The sequence below is a fragment of the Nestor notabilis genome, unplaced genomic scaffold, assembly GCF_000696875.1.
Source record: "Nestor notabilis isolate BGI_N333 unplaced genomic scaffold, ASM69687v1 scaffold28132, whole genome shotgun sequence".
Classification (NCBI taxonomy): Eukaryota; Metazoa; Chordata; class Aves; order Psittaciformes; family Psittacidae; genus Nestor; species Nestor notabilis.
Window position 1 is genome coordinate 1 of NW_009919161.1, and position 18,818 is coordinate 18,818.

The following is an 18,818-nucleotide window of genomic DNA, read 5'->3' on the forward strand; positions in this document are numbered from 1 at the left end:
AGCGTGTGGTGCTGTCGGGGCACGCCGGTGTAAGGGGAGTGCTGCCCGCGATCCGCTCTCTCCTCTCCGCGCCTCCGCCGGCTCCTACGGGGCTTTAGGGGAGCTCTCGTACGTCTCAGCACCGTGTCGGAGGGCAGTAGTCGAGCCCGAGGGGTATTTAGGGGGGTTTTGCACACCCCCCCCGGCGCCATTTTGTTGGCCCTGTTTGCATCTCCCGCCCTGGCCCCGCACGGTGAGTGAGTACCGAGCCTGTCCTTCCCCACACGCATCCGCAGCAGCCACACCAAAAATGGGGAAGGCATCTAAGCGGAAGCGAAAGGTCTCAGCGCCTTCCACAGCCAAGGGCCCTGTGAAGTCAGCTGTGGCCATGGTCAAGAGTAACCCCTTTGAGGTGAAAATCAACAGGCAGAAGTTCAGCATCTTGGGGAGGAAGACCAAGAATGACGTGGGGCTGCCTGGTGTCTCACGGTCCAAGGCCATCAAGAAGGTAAGAGGACATCATAGGTTGGAAGGTTGGCATCTCTAGACATAGCTGTGGTGGAGAGGTGACAAGCCTGGAGCCATCTCAGGCCAGCTGAGAGATGGCCTGTTGTGCACAGAAGGTCACCTCACACTGTGCGGATGGTGATGGAATGCCAAGTGAAAACGTCTCTCTCCCGTGCATTCCACAACGTTCAGTAGTGGAAGTCTCCCTTATGGCATGTGTGGGAATGTTTCTCTTTTCAAATTGCCCAGAGCACAATGGCACGCGTTGTATGCAGGCAGGTACTGGACCAGAGTGCAGGTGGTTGTCATTGTTCATTATGTTGGTCAGGTTTGGTCACTTTGTGATGTTAAAATTCTTACAGTGATGCAACGGTGCTGTAATAGTGAAAGTTTGAAAGGGCGCAAAGGTCTGAATGCAGTGAGAAATGTGTAGATACAGGGAAGCTACCATTGATTTGGAAAACATGCAGATGACTTTGTGCAATGGTTAAATAATGTTGTAGAACTATGTTGGGATGCAAAATAATTATCGGTCCATGTTGCTCATTGGAATGATCATATAACTTGTGTAAATTTTCTATCTTCCATCCTTATACCATTTTAAAATTGCCTCTTTATGTGATCGAAATCACTAGCTACCTGACCAAATCTATAATGCATAAGGGAGAACACTGTGTCATACTACACATCTGGGATTCCAGCAACCTACCCTGCCCTTGAGTGGGGCAGTGGAATTTTTTATGATCTGTCCCTTGAGACAAACCAGGAAAGAAGTTAAAACCTCTGTCAATTCTGTTAAGGCTGGAAAAAGCATGATTTGAAAGTATGCCCCTGAGATTCTCTCTGACATGTTACATACAAACTGTTGTTGAACAGAATTTAAAGCACTTAGTAAAAGGAGAAGCTCTTTTTTTTTTTTTTTTTAAATAGTGCAGCAAATGGGAATTGATAGGTTATCATTTTTGCATGCATTAAATATTTTATTGGTGAGAGAGGACATCAAACGATAAACAGAAGTGCTTTTCTGTATCCAAGGTATTAAGAGATATTAAAGCTCAGGCACAATGTTTAAGCTGCACGATAATTGATATGTTCTGTGCAAGAAGTAAATGCCAGGTAGAACTGGCACAGTGATAGCTGGAACCTGAGTCCTGGTGTCACTTACAGCAGCAACTGGAAGTTGTGAATGCTCAGTGAGGCTGCAGAGGCCTGTTGTAGGAAACTCAGCCTTTTTCTTTAGTGCAGCAATTTGTGAGTTCCTGGTAATGTGAATAGCAAGAGTACCTTTCTGTAAAGTTCAGTTAATGTGTTTTTTTTCCCAGGCTAAACACAGCCAGCATTTTCTTCCTTTAGAAACTAGGTAATATCTTCAGCATGAAGTTACAAATTTAGCTTTCGGTCTTCATTACTATTTGTTCAGATTTTAGAGAACTTCATGAATGTTTAATATCATGTTTTAAGGTCTTGGAGCTTTAATAGAAATAAATTAGATGCTTGTCATGAGTTAGATCACTGGTATTGCAAAGTAAACCTATTTCCTTACCTGCACCATATGTACAGCACATAATACCTCATATAGGTCTGCTAAACTTCCTTTTACTGCCTTGATGCATAACCTGCCTGTGCTCAACACTAAAGCAGGCAGCTAAACGTAAGGGTTCAGTCTTAGATGACAAGACTGAAAGAGATTCAGCTGACACTGTGGCTTGTTTGCTTTCTTTAATATGTTATTCTTGGATGCTAAGCTTCAGACAAATCATAATTCTTCAGTGGCAATGGAGAGGTTTTATATGTGATAAAATAAAGGTGAGATACAGTGTACCATATTTTATCTTCATATGGGCAGCTTAGAGGATAATTTAATGATTCTGAATATGTTGTATGAGCTTCCCCTCTCCTTTCTTTTCTCATTATTTTTTTTTTCTTCTCTTTCATTGCATTCTTATAAATTAGATTGTTGCCAGGATAACATGGAGCCTTTTTTGCCCTGGCTTTGAAAGTAATTATTCTCTCTGTCTTTTAACTTGATCTCCTTTTTTTTAAATCTCCCTTTTTAATTTTTTTTTCCTTCTAGCGTACCCAAACGTTACTGAAAGAATATAAAGAAAGGGAAAAGACAAATGTGTTTAAAGATAAACGTTTTGGTGAATATAACACCAAAATAAGTCCAGAGGAAAAGATGATCAGACGGTTCACTTTGGAAAGACAGGTAAAGTACAGGAATTAAAAGGAACAACAAATCAAAACCACAAGAAACACTTCACTACTTAGGTTGGGTGCATCCCCCTTAAAAGGGTGGGCTGTGGGGTGATACTTTCTTATTACTTTACGTGTTTGAAACTTTTATGAAAAAGCATTTTTTTGTGGGAACCAAATTTTTCATGAAAACTTTTTGGTTTTACAGAACAGTTTCTCGAAGCAGAAACTTCTCTGAGCACTGATAGGCAAGAAAGCCAAGTTCAAGCAGATTCATTGATTGCTTGGATTTCTTTGACTGCTTTGGTTACTGTCATTTGGGAATTGAATTGAGAAAGTGCAACTACCGTCAAGTACACATTGAGATTTCAGTACAGCTGTTGAACAGCAGCCATTTCATTTGCTGACTAGGACTCTTGGTGTCATTCTGTAATGTGAATTGTATGTGCAGTAGTGTTCTTTCTGCCTCATTATAGTTAGTCTCTTGAATTGAGCAGTGTAATGTCTTATTCTACAGATAATTTATGTAGGTTAAAGTCTGTTTCAGTAGGCCTGAAACAGTAATTAAGAATTTGTTACTGATATATGAATAAGCTTCCTTAGGTTTTCTGAGTTTCTTATACCAATGTACGAATAGAGTGAGACATCGTACTCCCTCTCTTTAAGTTTTCATATACTTGAAATGAAATTATTGGTCTGGTGGTGTTCCAGCAGAACATGGGAATAAGAATCTCTTCAATTAGCATAAAAATACAGGCTTTCTTGTTTTGTTGCCTGGGAACTAAAAATCTTTTGTTATTTAATTGGTTTGTTTTACTATTCTTAGCAAAATTACGGAAAGAAGAGTATCTATAATCTTAATGAAGATGAGGAACTGACTCATTATGGCCAGTCTTTGGCAGAAATTGAAAAACTAAATGATATTGTTGATAGTGACAGTGACACAGAAGAGAGAGGAATACTGTCAGGTAAGACAGTGCTGGTTTTATTGTCGGTACCTGTACATCATTTGTTCAGTACTGTCTTTCAGTGAGAAAGAATATTACATAGTTGGTTTGGATGTATAAGACAGATTTGACTCCTTTTTAATCCCACACAGAACAGCTGTTTGGATTTTAGCAGATGTTAAGTTGCAACTCCCTACCTGGCTAGCTTCTTTCATCTGTGGGCTTTACAGCATACATAAGTACCTTTATTTCAAGGCCTTTGGCCAGAATATGACGTGCAAGTTCTCTGATTGCTCTCTTGCTTCTCTGTACCTAAATGCTAGTAAAAATACTGAGAAAAACTCCATATGCCTATCTCGTACAAAATGTTTTCAGTGTAAATTATGTGTCTAGCATCCGTAGGGATGGGAGTAGTACATTATTGATGCAATAGTTTTAATTGCTCCCGTTCTCAAGGAATAGGGAGATACTGTCCCAGCAACACTGCAGTGCTCATGTTTGGATTTGAAAAGGATTCACAATCTCCTGTGGTTTGCTTTTTTTCCTAGCTGAATTAACTGCTGCTCACTTTGGAGGGGGTGGAGGCCTCCTTCGTAAAAAAGCACCAAGTGGGCAGCAAGATGAAGAGGAGGAGAAACCTAAATCTAGGAAGGAACTCATAGAAGAGATGATAGCCAAGTCTAAGCAAGAAAAGGTGAGTTTTTAGCCCTGAATGAGCATGATTAAGAAGCTGTCACAATTTGTTTTTTGTATAGTAGTGGCATAGAAAACAAAGGAGATGGGTGTCTAGAAGAGTCCAAGGTCCTTGAATAAAGTCATTCTAACTTTGTAGGTGTTTTAAGATAAGTGTTGAATATCTGCCATTCTTTTGTATCTCCAAATCTCCCCTTCCTTGCTGTAGCAACCATTGTACCATTCAGTGTAACTCTGTGCTGCATCTTTCACAATGAATGTTTACACCTTTAGATAAATGTTAAATATTTACAATTATTCATTTGCTAAAGACAGCATTTTGGTTTTACACTGCAGATACCATGTCATGTCCATCTGGACATAACTGGTGCATTTGGTTTGGCTTTTTTTTTTCCTAGCAAGAGAGACAAACTCGGAGAGAAAATGCATTAGAACTCACAGAAAAGCTTGACAAAGACTGGAAGGAAATCCAAACCCTTATTGCTCGCAAAACTCCAAAGTCAGAGAGAAAGGACAAAGAAGTAGAAAAACCCAAGGTAAGGTTTTGGTTTGACTGTTTTCTTTTATTCTAATAACATGTGGTTTTGCCTCACAGTGGCTGAAGTACAAGGCTGTTTATCACTTTGTAAATTAAAATGTTGCCTGCAATTCACATTGAAGGAGTGCTACAGTTTTAGGACAGGCTGGTTAGTTGGAGAAATATAGGGGTTTATCTATTTCATCTGATTTTAACTACCTATTGCTTTTATTAGTTAGAGGTTGCAGGTTGAACAGCAGGGTTGGCTACAGCTTATTTGTACAGCAAAACATTTTCTTGAAGAACAAAACTTGCTGAGAATGTTGACTTAGTTTGAATGCCTTTGCAGTGTTCCTTGGATAAAACATCTTGTATTTGGCAACAGACATTTCCTTGTTGTAAATTGGGTGCTGTATCTGCTAAAAGGGAACAAAAAAATTTCACTTTGAAATGGATACCTTATGGTCTCAAAGCTTTTTCTATCACTGGTATTTTATACTAAGGGAAATTAACTTCTAAATCTAAGCATAGGTGTTGTAATGGGTTGCACAATTTTACTTTCTTTTTTCTTGTGGAAATTTTGAGTTATATTGCAGAACATTTGTACATTTCCATTTATTCTTTGACAATAGAATTCAGCTTTTGAAAGATCAAACTAATGAACTGATCTTACGTTAAAGCTGATCTCAAATAATGATTAGAAGATACTGGATCAAAAGCTGATATTTTGACGTATTGATTTTCGGTTTTAAGATGTTTCGTAACATGCTAAATACTCTTAATATGTTGGTGATGTGCTGTCTAGACAAAGACTTTGTCTTCATAATTTGCTGAAAAGGAAGATAAGATTCTTTCATGTGTGTGGATCCAGTTTAGGGATTATCAAGGATGCAAAGTGTGAATTATATTATAACATTAATGTTGAATTGGAGAAAATTATTTAGTTGTGTGTAAGAAGAAGAATTCCTAGAACTGAATTTTAGAGAAGCTGCGAGGTTTAGTGACTTAAGCAGGTATTAAGAATTCTCTATTCACAGGTCCAGGGTAATCTCTGCTAGTGACTGTTTTCCCAATTAGAAAAAAACCTTAATATCAGAATCCCTTTTTGTTTTCCTTAAGATAGACACCTGTGTAACTAAGATAGCAAAGGCTTAGCTCATGTCTGACAGTATAAAGTGAAACATAAGCTACAAATTTATTAATTCTAGCTGCCTTTTGAGAAATAGTATTTTATTAATGAACAAGATTTTAAAGTTTTTCAATTAATAACTTAACCAATTTTTATTTAAGGATATTATTGCTTTTCTGTTGTAGCTTAAATAGGGAAGGGGAAATTCCAGGAGAATTTCCATTCAAGCGTTCATTCCATTTCTTGTTTTTATACTGTGGAGTTGAATGTTCTTGCAGCTTTCTTTGGAAATGGTCTTTTCTTAGCTGTTAGTGTGGCAGAGGGGTGGCTGCAGAGCAGAAAAATAAAACTTAAGATAATAAACAATTATATAAATATTCCTTTAGCCTGATGAATATGATATGATTGTTCGAGAACTTGGATTCGAGATGAAAGCAAAACCTTCAGAAAGGATGAAGACAGAAGAAGAATTGGCAAAGGAGGAGCAGGCACGACTCCAGAAGCTGGAGGTACACCAGTTATGGTTTTAGATTGTTTTGTGGCCTGTCTTTTGGGAGTGACCACTTATATTCATTGCTTGACCTTACATTGAAAGTGGCTATACTAAAGTGCAGTTTGTCAGAGGGTGAATTCAGTAAATCTTTTGTTTGTGTTTTGGTTGCAATCTGATACTACAACAAAAAAACATAGGCTTAGTACATGACTATTGAGGTTTATGGCATGAGTTGATCTTTCTTCAGTTTGCCTTTAAATGTTTTAAATTATTCAAAGTTGAGAGGTGCTTCTAAGTCAGTAAAGGGAGTATCATGTACAGCAGTTGAATTGCTGCACTGGCAAGTCATTGTTTTCTGGTGTTGCAAGAATCTTCCAGCAGTAGCATGTATATAGCTTTGCTTTGCAGAGGAATAGGCTTCTCCTGGGAGATGTTGCATGCTTCTTCTGTTACATGGAGCTCCAGATCTTAAGGAAAGGTTGAATAAATTGATAAATGTTTCTCTTCTATTTTTACTTTTTATTGGGACACATTGAGAACCGCAGGGATCCAGTACCTTCAGGTTACCTCAGAACAGCTCAGTACCTAATAGCAGAACAGAAAGCAGGATTTATTTTTCTTTTCTCTTCTTGTCATCTTGTGTGATGTACAGTCTGTCTGTGCTTCAGATGTTGCCCATTGAGTCTATTTAAAACTTAGCGTATCTTAAAAATCTTAGGATGTGGTTGTGGTTACTACAAACTTGTTACACATATGGGAAACACAGATAAACACTGAAGAATCATAGAACACTTTAGAAGCTTACATTTTCTAGTATTGATGCATTGTCTCATAAGCAAAACAGGTAAATTGTAGAGTGAGAGAACATAATGCTTCTGGTAAACCCAGTTTTAAAGCCTTCCACGTAAGATAATACAATTAACTCTGTGCTCTTATCAGATTGTACTCCCCACAAAGAAGTAAGGAATCATCAGCTTTTGCCCGTAATTTCTCAAGTTGCTGTTTTTTCTCTTCATCCTCTTCTTTAGTAATCCAAGTTAACATTTTTCCTTTGATTTTCCTAGCTGTAGTATTTGAGGGATCTTCCATTCTGGTGTAGTTATATGATTGATGGCTCACATCTGTGTGTCGTATTTCTTCTAAAACATAGGCAGATCGACTACGTCGAATGCGTGGAATAGATGAACAGGAGAATAAAAAGAAACCCAGCCATGTGTCAGCTGATGATCTGGCTGATGGCTTTATTCTGGATAAAGATGACAGACATTTATTGTCTTACAAGGTAAGGTTTAAAATTTCATTTACAGTTCTGAAAAGAAGATAAGAAAATCAGTTTGGCAATGACCTCTGTGGAGACCTTTAGTCCACCTTCCTGCTCAAAGCAGGGTTAACTGTGAAATCACCAGTTTGCTTAGGGCTTTATCTAGTATGTTCTTGGAAAATCTCCAAGAATGGAGGCTGCACACCTCTCTGGGTAGCCTGTTCCCCTGACTGTCCTTACTGTGAAAGTTTCCCTTTATATCCAGTCTGAGCATCTCTTGCTTCAACTATAGCCTGTTGCTTCTCATTCTGCTGTGGACTGTGATGAAGAGTGTTGCTCTACCTTCTCAATGGTCTCCCATGTAAGCATTGGAAGGTGGTTATTTGGTCCAGGCAGACTAAGCCCAGGTCTGCCTCTCATAGGGCAGTGCCCCAGCCCTCCAACAATCTTGGTGGCTTTCTGCTGAACTTTCTGCAGTTTAGAGATGTCTTTATTATATTTGATGGCCAAAAGTTTAATTACTGCTGTATTTGATACAGCTTCCACTAAATTTCAGCCTGAGGATGAGTGTGTTTCTGGAAAAACCCTTCCCCTGTGTGGTAGCTTTGGTTAAGGTGGCAGAACAATAAAATCTTAAAGCTGATGAAGTGAGTCACCCTGACTCTGCTGCACGTGTGTGCATACTCATCCTCTGATCCTCTCACATGTAAGTAGCAAGGGAACTGCTGCCGCACTCAAGGGGGAGGATAAATTTGTGAATGTGATTTGAAACTGATGATTAATAAGATCAGGATGGGAACAAATATTTATCTGAGACATTATTCTAATACATAGAATTTAATATGTTTTTTTTTAAATCAAGAATGCTTCTGTAATTGATGTTGATTTTTGTTTTTCATATCATCTGTCCGTAGTTTTTACTTTTATGTTGATTATTCTGGTCCTTATACACTACCTCCTGTTCTTCCAGTTTCTTACAACCCCTTGCAAGTACCCTACTATTCTTATATCTGTATGCATGTTCTCCCCTTAAAATCCACCTTGACTGTCAGTGCTTGGTCAGTGGTAGCAAGGCTCAGATTCTGTTCATGTGTGTGTGATGTTAGCTTTGGATGGTGATTCTGGTGAGGTGCTGTCACTTTATCAGTGTTTTCACTGGCTTGCTTTCTCTACTTACAGGATGGAAAAATTAATATCGAAAATGAAGAGGAGGAGGAGGAGGAAAAACAAGAGGAGGAAGAAGAGGAAGATGAGAAGGAAGACAATGAGAATGAAGAAGAAAGTGAGGAAGCATCTAATGAAGATGAGGAGGATGTTGCTGCAGATAGCCACTCTGATCTTGAATCTGACCTTGAGAGTGAAGAAGAAGCTGGAGGGAATACAGAACAGAAGAAACACAAGACCGATGAAAACGAATCACAGAATGTGGAGGAACTAGATCCAAAAATGAAAGCTGCTGAATCAGAGCTTCCCTATACATTTGCTGGTAAGCAGAGGAGGACTGATCCAGAGATCCCTGTTGTCTTTACGGGAGTTATAAACAGTCTCTTTCTCTGCCATGTAGGATCTTAAGGTATTCCTGTTCATCCATTAAGTTTTGCTTACCAGTTGTCTTCTATTATTCTAAGTGTAGCCAGCAGCTGTTACTTAGTGATCAGCCCTAGTTATGCTTTGAGCAGTGGGAACCAGATCTGCTTCATCCCAGTGCTGTTTCTGCTCCTCCAGGCAGCCTTAGAATTGAAAAATAAATATTGGGGAGAAAAATTCAAAGATCTGTACTCCTTTATGAACACATCCAAACCAAAGTTGCTAGTGGTCTGTATAAGAGAAGCCAGAATAGTGTTCTATTATCTATACTTAAATGAGAAAAGGTTACTTTCTCTGGTGTTTGAACTGATATTTTTGTCGGAGAAGATGCTTGGGAGAAGCAGGATTCTGAGGTGTCATCTCTGTGATGTAACATAACAGTCGTAGAGACACTCAGAGTCTGCCTCCTTTTGGGTCTGTGCTTAGGAGGAAGGAGGAGGCACATATCAAGTAGTACACAAAACATCCATTAATATTAAGTACATAGTGCATCCAACTATTGTTCTAGTGTAGATCTCTCTAACAAAAGTATCTGTTGCAAGATTAAACAACCTTTCAAACAACTTCCTGAATTGCATTTTTCCATCAGAAAGAGATAACTTATTACACAAAGCCATTTAAATTGCATTCAGATTTGGCTTTAACTTTAAAATTAATGGAGTTAATTTTTGGGTTAAAATTAACTCAAAAACCTGAGCCAGTTAGGATGTTTTGTAGCATGTGGACTTCTGCAAAGGACTAAATATATGCCAGGGTTGGTTTGGTTTGTTGGGCTATTTTTTTGGGGGGGATGGGGGGGAGCTGTGTTTGGTTGGGGTTTTGTTGGGGTTGTTTGTTTAAATAGTGGTAAGTTTCTTTTAATATCCTGCCTACAAAAAGTAGTTAGGTGTGGATTAAAACATAGATGTAATGTATTATGGTAAATTTTCCTTTAAATTTCAAGGATGAATAGAATGTTACTCATTGAAAAACATTTACATTATTTGTTTACTGAAGTTCATGTATATAATGTTACATATATGTTGATAGCTTATTAGTGTTTAAAAGGGGTTGTTTAAAAGCTGCATGGTATCTTTTCTGAATAATGACTTTTTAAAGTTGGAAATCTGTTAGTTGTTGAATTCAGTATGTTAAGTTTGATATTTTTCCCTGGTCAATTTTTGTTTTTACTTTCTAGTTCCTGAGTCCTATGAGACATTTAAGTCTTTATTGGCTGGAAGAACAATAGAACAACAGCTTATAATACTGGAGAGAATTCAGAAATGCAATCATCCAAGCCTTGCAGTGGGAAACAAAGCAAAGTTGGAAGTATGGGGGTTTGTTATGTTTTGTTTTAAACTGAAAAATTAACTTTGAATTCCAGAGTAAGTTTAGTAAATATTCAGGAAGCAGAATAAAACATACATGCTTATGTGTTATGAATAGCATTAGAATCAACATACTACTCTTCATTTTCTAACTTCTTTATCACTGTTCTTTTGTGCTCTTTAAGAATATGTACAATGAAGAAAAAACTAATAATTTTAACCTATTATGCTTCTTGCAGAAATTGTTTGGCTTCCTTTTGGAGTATATTGGGGAGTTAGCAAGTCTGGATGTGCCAGAGCTCAGAACTATTGACAAACTGGTCCTGTAAGTAATAAATCCTTTTGACTTCTGCTCCTTTATGATTTGAATAGAAAAGCTACACAGGACAAAGCATTTACCATGTTGTTTGGTTTGGGTAGTTCCATAGGGATTGTAGGCAACTGGTAACTCTCCAGAAACAAAGCATTTTAACTTTGTTTCATGTATTGCTTGAGCTATTAATTGTACCAAGACATGTTCAAAACCTCAGAATGTAATTTTTGATGTGCAAAATGCTTTTCATAGAGAGTGGATAAAGAATACCATGTATGTATGCAAGCAAGCTTCTGTGCATGAAGTTGGTCTGCTGATTAAGGGTTTTGGGCTTTGCAGTGGTAGTGCGCAGTTCCCTTTGCAATCTTTGGTTTTGCCATTGGTTTCTGTTCTGTGAATTCACTGGGGGAACTAGATGAAAATGTAATTAGAGTATTACAGTAAGCTAATACAAAAGTTCCAAGTAAACACTTTGCAGGAGGTTTTCAGTTTGGCATTGTTGTCTTCAAATACCTTACAGGCACTTACAGTGACAAGAGAGTCAAATTTGTCTTGAGTTGTAACAAAGGACAAGAGTCATTGGGCACAGGCTGCAATAAGGGAGATTCCAATTAGATATAAGGAAAAAATCGCCACAGCAAAAGTGCTGAATATTAAAACAAGTTTCCCAGAGAGGCTGTGGAATCTCCACCCTTGAAGATACACAAAACTCAACAAAGCCGTGAGCAACCTGATCCAGCTTTGACGTTAGCCATGGTTTGAGTAGGGAGTTGCATAGAATGATCTCCAGAGGTACCTTCCGATCAAAATTAGTCTGTGATTCCTGTCTTGCCTTTGCAGGCTAATCAGCTTTCTTTCAGTGAGTTATTTATATGTAGTTTTCAGCATATGATTTATATTTTATGCTGAAGTAAACAAGTTCTTAAAAACGTGTTATGTGGAGCTTTCACATTCATTGCTGTGTTGCATTCGTCAGCAGGAGCATTGACCCATTGATACTGTCACACATGCTGCAGCCGTGTGAAAAACTAAACGCGTTTTGATTGTTTTCTAGAACTGGGATTTATTAATATCACTACAGACATTTTTAACTGAAAATACTGGAAAAACTAACCAAACAAATGCAGCCTCCTGACTGCATCTCCCTGTAGGCACTAACCATAAGCCAGGAGCTGACCTAACTTTGTGGGGATTTTTGCTCGTTTTAAGTAACAATTTTGCTAACCGCATTGCTGCCTCGCATGTTGTTTGACATGGCTTCAGAGTATTTAGAGTAATGGCTGCCTAATATGTGCCAGCATAAATAAGTGCAACAAAATGTAGACTTAGGAGATGCAGAAGCATATGTTTTAACCATCGCAGATGATTTGGGAATGTATTTTAATGTTCTTAATTGTTTTTTTTATTTAAGATTTAGAAACCAACAAATCAAAGATTATCTCACAAGGCCCAATGAAAAATACGTGTGTCTGTAAATTAAAAGTATTACAATAATAACTGTAGAATCCTAGAATGGGTTGGAAGGGACCTTTCTAAAAAAGAATAATTTCAGGGAGTTTCTTATTGTTATAATGTAGATGGAACACAAGAAGTCTTCCTACAGGTGCTTGAAAATGAGATTTTAATTAACATCAATGGTGTAGCTTGATTATGACTTACATTTCTTGTTACTAGGCCATTGTACAATCTTTGCCAGATGTTTCCTGAGGCAGCCAGTGACAGTATTAAGTTTATCCTTCGAGATGCTGCACATGATATGGAAGAAGTAATTGAAGTCAAAGGCCGTGCAACATTTCCAGGCTTGGACACGGTAACAAATGCATACTGCTAGGAAAAGCTCTTGTTCTTTCCATTAGTACAGAAATGCCAGTAAATGTGAGAAGACATTAAATTGAATTCTATATTTCAGTGTATATAATGAATTATTAGCATCTATGACTTTTTAGGTTTCTCTCTATATTTTTAATGGCCTTGCTGGAGATAAGTTGTAACAAACACAACAACAACAAAGAAAACCTAAGAAACAAACCAACCACCACACACACATTCTTCAGAATACAAGTGTGGCTCTAATATTATGAAGGGAAAGATATCTTAAAATTGCCACTCCAGTATTCATAGCAGAACATTCTTTGTTTTCCTGATGAAACTCAAATGGGTAGTTATAGGAAAAAGTGATATTGTCAGTAATGTCTTGATTTCTTTAATTTGTGTTAAGTCCAAATAAGTGCTGTATAGAAGTGCATTATCTCCTAGGTTAATAAATATAACAAGATATATTGTAAGTATAAAAATACAACATTTCTTAGCATTTTTTTATATGATAATTGCTAAATCAATAACTCGGAGAGATTTGACCTTTCTTTTTTTATATTGGTTTGTATTCCAAAATTCAGCGGTCGTGCTAAGTGTGAAACAGACTCCTTTTTCAGTATCTCTGTAAATGGCTGTTAGGGAATTACAGAATGGAGCATATGGAAAATGAGTGCTTGTTTATTGTTCTAAAAAGTTTCAAAGACAAACTGTAAGTTAGTAATCCAAAGGGAGGTACTTGTCTTGTGTTCCAGCTTGATAAAGCAGTGGTGCCTAATGCAAGAATTAGACTAATGAAAGAAAATAAGACTGAAGGATTTTCTTAGAAGACTTGATTCTTGCAGCTTGGAAAATGTTTATGTTGAGTTCTTTTGAAGAGTCTTTGTTCAGGAATTTTTTGGATTTACAGGAAATGTGTTGTAGTGACATTTTAACTTCTATTTTTATTTTGCCGCTGTCACCTTTATGCCACCAATCACACTTCTGATTTTCATTCCCTTCAGTGGACTTCTCCAGGTTTCAAGCCATCATTATCTTCTAGGGTAGAATTATATCACTCTCCTATTCTCAATGCACTTGTTTGAATGAATGTTCCTTAGACCAGCTGTGTTAGTAGGTGTATGTGCCGGCTGTTAATCTAACCTGAAATGTGGACTGTGGTATTTGGTAACCAAAATAGTTCAGTAGAGTATTTGTTTACAACAAACTTTGTGGAGAGAAACAGAGCTGAAACAATAAAACTTGCCTTGTGTCTAGTTTACTATGTAAATATCCACTTAGATAATTTTCAGGCCACTTGCTCATGTGTTTGTGGTGTGAGAGTGAGATGGTCGTGGGCTGAAGGAAGTCAGATCTTCTCATGAAGTGAATGGGGTTTGGAGGCGTAGTTCCTTCTTAGCTGTTCTTTCAGCTGCCTTGTTGAATTATTGCAATGTTAGACCTATAACGGATATTCCATTTTCTCATGTAACTTAAACAGTCATCTCAATAAATAAGTCTTGTATCAGATTTCTCAAAATTATGTATATTGTAGTATTTTTAGACTACTATGTAGCAGTTACTCATTCATCCGTTACATATTTGGAAAGTCAAGATCCTGGGAATAATGTCCTTAACTGTATTTTGCCTGTTTTGTGTATTCTCAGCTTATTTATTTGAAAATTACATCTCTGCTGTTTCCAACTTCTGACTTCTGGCATCCAATTGTAACACCTGCTTTTATGTACATGAGTCAGCTACTTACCAAGGTATGTCTGTGATGTTGCATCTCAGTATATAACTTCATTTCCTTGTTTCTTCCTAGGACTCCAAATACAGTGTTAGCATTAATGTATATATTGGATATGTACTGAAAAGGCAGCTTTGTGTTTTGTGCAGTCACAGATAGTAATTGGAAGAAAAAGGGAAGAGGGAAAACCCCTTGCAGAGGAAAGCCCAACTCACAAAACCATATCTAATCAGTTTTTCAAGCTGTCACACAGAATTCCTTATATGGCAAATTATACAGGACTAATAGAACAGGCTGAATACAGTCTGAAATCATTCATTAGTAGTTTCTCTTCCGTATATTGCATTTGTTTCTGCTTCAGAAAGATACTTAAAAATTGGCGGTTTGTTTTCCTTGAAAATTCACCTAAGTGCATTGCAGTGCAGTTGGAATATGTTCCTATTTTTCTGTCCATATACCCTGTTTGTATGTTTCAAAAGTTCTGAGCTAGTTATTCTATTGCTGTCAGAAATCCACATTGCTCTGAGCCTTGCATTTTCTTGGTTCATTTCTGAAGAACTTATTGTTTGTTGTTTAGCACCTTCTAGTGGCTAAACCAGTTCTGACGGACTTCTTACTCAGGTTCTGCATATACTCTTTGTGAGGGCAAGGGAAAGCTGATATACTTTTCATTTAAGTCCAAAGGGTGTAATTTTACATATTTTAAATGTGTACAGCTTGTTTAATATTTCTACTTTTTGGGAGATTCTGTATTGATGATGGATAGACTTCTTATGACAAATATTTTGTGCCTTTTTTTTATTTCTCTTTTAGTGTCGCATCACAACATTGCAAGATGTTATTAAAGGGCTATTTATATGCTGTTTGTTCCTGGAATATGTATCTCTCTCCAGAAGATTTGTACCAGAACTCATCAATTTTCTTCTTGGAGTACTTCACATATCTCTCCCCAAAAAACAGGCCCAGGGTGAGTTTGTTTAGAGTAAATGAGTAATAAACTTAAGTCAGTAAAAGTATTTCATACACAATTTATTGTTTTGAACAAAAGACCAAAATAACCTGCTAGGTTAGCCATACACAACCTTGGGCATCTTACTATGAACTAGATCCTCTGATGGTGTTGGCAGGAAGGAAACAACTGGAATTAGTAAAGGAAATGAAGTCATGTTGGCCACAGTGCAGTATTTTTACAATAGTGTTGTTCTAAATAGACTGTGATTGGACTGTGCTCTGAAATCCAGTTTCTAATAGATTCCCAATGAGTACTGGATCTTCACAGTGAGGCAGCAGCTAATGCTGCAGGTACCCTCCCCCTTCAGCTAATAGCTGTGTCACAGAGATAAATGAGAGAAAGTATATCACAAAGTTGGTATTTTTCTTTTTTAGTTTGACATGGATTTGTTGTAGTGGGCAGCTGTCCCCCACAGACAGGATTAGTCAGTGCTGTAACATAACTGCAAACTTAGCAACTTGCATAGGCAACAGGAAGAATAAAACTATCTTTTCATCCGATCCATATGCTAGCAAATGATTTTTGTTTGTGAGTATTCCTCTTTCTTCAACCTTTTCTTTTGGATTTGTTTCTAGCTTTAAAGTTATTCTAGATCTGGGGCTTTTTTTGTTGACAAGTTTAGTGACAATAATTCACTTAATAGGAGCTTTGGCAGAGCACAGTAACTGTTAGTATCTCTGTTTGGGTCACGCTGAGTCACTTCGCACGCGGGAAGAGACTCTGCCAACAGGATAGTCTCAAGTGAAAAATTCAGTGATTTCTTGGCAAACCCACAAGACATCTGGGATGTAATGAACTACAGGCTATATATGAATATGCTCATCACTCTTGGTAAGACACCTGAAGAGTCTCTGTTCTCTAGACAGTCATCTGTCTGAGGAGGAAGGTTCAGCTTCTGTTGCTGCAGTGTTCCAGTGCACCTTCAGTAGTACTGAGTGGTTGTCTTGCAGCTTCCCTTTCCTCCTCCACTTTAGGATTGTTTTTTCTTTTGAATTCTTGAGTTATTAACAGTCCCTTTTCTCAACAAGCCTGGCACTGCAGTTTCACCTTTATTAACTTGTATGGCTGTACCCTACAGAGTTTCTCCCAGCTGCTTCTTATAGTTTAGCAGTTTCCCCTGAAGCATAAGCCAAGGTTACACAGCTGGGCTGCATCAGAGCTGAGCCCTGGATTCTCAGAATACCAACAGCTGAACTCTTAGAAGGAGGTGGGAAGAGGTTATGGAGTGGGTGGGTTATGTAGTGCTTAAAGTATTTTCTCTTTGGTGTACTCTCTTAGGAATGTTTGATCTACAAAAGGGTATTGGTACAGTCAGAATATAGGATTCTGCAAAATCAGATAAGAAACTATTTTAAAATATGGAGTGGTAATTGGTGATGAAGTGTTAACTTTATTTTTTAATTTTCTTAGGATTTCTGTTAATGATCTTGCACTAGTTAAATCTGCACGATGTTGGTTTCTGGTAGTGAGGGAAAGCTCAATAAAGGATACGTCAGAGGCACACTGTTCTCTTTGAGAGTTTTTTCAGTCAATATTGATGTTTGGAAGTTACCAAAGTATCCAGTCATGGTTTTAAGTATTTGTGGTGGAAGTATTGCTGATAAAGTGATTAGGCTGTCAATACAGAATATTTTAAAATGAGTGTACATCCAGTTCTCTGGAATGTTAATATCCTGTCACACCAGCAATTTCTTGGGGTTCAATTTTGACAGTAAGTAGAATTAGAAAATAGAGCTCTTACTGTTTTAATTTTGAGCTTGATCCATAAATTTCTCACATGAAAAATTATATGGACTATAACTTCATAAAAGGCTGCAATACAGTCTGCTTTAGACTAAAAAAAAAAACCCCAATTATTACCTGAAAAAAGAAGAAAAGCTGGAGGTGGAGGGAGTGGGAAGGAATTGTCATTGTTGATAGCCTCAGCTAATGAGATTTGCTACAGTCTCACAAGTAAAGCAGATAATAAAACTTAGGTATCTTGGTTCCTGATCATGCATACGTATGTGCGTGTCATAATCTCTCAACTTTTGGTCTCAAACCTTATGAATCTCTATTCAAACTTACTGACTTCTGGCCTGTGTGTAAAGAGCTATGTACAGGTTCAGGAGCATGTAAATAACCTTAACTTTCAGTTTGAATTGGAGGTAAGTTCCATTGCAAGCTTGCCAGGACGTAAGGAAAACAAAGAAATTGTTTAAAAAAAAGTCCAGCACAGACTGCAGATGGTTTTCTCCCTTAGCCATGAAATTTCTCAGATGTTTCTTTCATGTTACTCTGTAAGTACTGTTTCACAGAGCAGTTTGTGATCAGAAGCACTGTGATTCTTGTGCATTTTCTGTATGCTTTGCCCCACACAGTATATATTCTGTGTTCCCTGCTCTTCTTGTTTTAAAATTACTTAGCTTGAGTTGGAAAGGTCTCGGCAGCATGTATCTGAGGGCCCCTGCTAGACCAGGCAGGTGGCTCAAAGCTGCATCTGATCTGGCAGTGAACACTTTGATCCTCAACATGGGCAACGTGATCCAATGTCTCATTCACAGGAAAGAATTTTTTCCTAATGTCTAATGTAAATCTTCCCTCTTTCAGTTTAGGCCATTCCCCCTTGTCCTACCACTACATGCCCTTGTCAGAAGTCCCTCTCCCGCTTTCTTGAAGGCCCCTTTTAGAAGATGAAAGCTGCTCTAAGGTCTCCCTGGAGCTATCTCTTCTCCAGGCTGAACAACTCCAGATCTCAGCCTGTTCTTGTATGGGAGGTGCTCTGGCCACCTGATCATCTTCTGTGATTGTACCCGTGTTCCAGCATTCTGTATTCTTAGAATAACATAATACTGACAAAGTATTCTTTAAGGTGGTATGATTAAAAACATAGAAAGAGTTGTTTCAGGAAGAATGGTCAGAATTCATCTTCTTTAATGATTATTGTTCTTGGTTTTTAGGCTATACTGTTGTGCATCCATTTACACCAGTGGGGAAAAATTCAGAACTGCTTTTGGTGTGTGATAAGAAGGATCTGGAAAGTTGGCAGAAGCAAAAACTGCCATTGAGTATTGTGAATAGATTAAAGGAAACCAGCAGAACAGAAATGAATCATATCAGGTACGTAGGAGATGTAAACAGAAGAAATATCAGATCATCTTTTGCGTAATCATAGTGACAGTGCTCCTTAGGAGTAAAAGCAGTAGCATATGAAATTGCTGGTCATTTGCCAGAATGTTTTGCAGAGCACTTGCTGGAATGCATAGGCCTTCCATTCCTCTTTAGTACAGCTGTGAACTGATGATGTAGAATTAGAGGAGGTGCTCAGTACTTTGAACTGTCAAGCTCTTCAGCAGG

The 18,818-nt window shown here is 37.9% G+C and overlaps 1 protein-coding gene across 1 annotated transcript in view; it reads left to right on the forward strand.

Moving 5' to 3' along the window:
* The first annotated feature begins 289 nt into the window (after positions 1–289).
* NOP14 (NOP14 nucleolar protein) overlaps positions 290–18,818 on the forward strand; it is a 21,255-nt gene continuing 2,726 nt past the window's right edge. Inside the window, exons 1-14 of the mRNA XM_010010117.1 lie at positions 290–487; positions 2,561–2,695; positions 3,509–3,650; positions 4,178–4,323; positions 4,721–4,858; positions 6,355–6,477; positions 7,612–7,743; positions 8,902–9,208; positions 10,487–10,617; positions 10,856–10,941; positions 12,604–12,739; positions 14,388–14,489; positions 15,284–15,437; positions 18,422–18,581. Of these exons, the coding sequence (XP_010008419.1) occupies positions 290–487; positions 2,561–2,695; positions 3,509–3,650; positions 4,178–4,323; positions 4,721–4,858; positions 6,355–6,477; positions 7,612–7,743; positions 8,902–9,208; positions 10,487–10,617; positions 10,856–10,941; positions 12,604–12,739; positions 14,388–14,489; positions 15,284–15,437; positions 18,422–18,581 (2,090 nt within the window). The remainder of the gene's footprint in view (positions 488–2,560; positions 2,696–3,508; positions 3,651–4,177; positions 4,324–4,720; positions 4,859–6,354; positions 6,478–7,611; positions 7,744–8,901; positions 9,209–10,486; positions 10,618–10,855; positions 10,942–12,603; positions 12,740–14,387; positions 14,490–15,283; positions 15,438–18,421; positions 18,582–18,818) is intronic.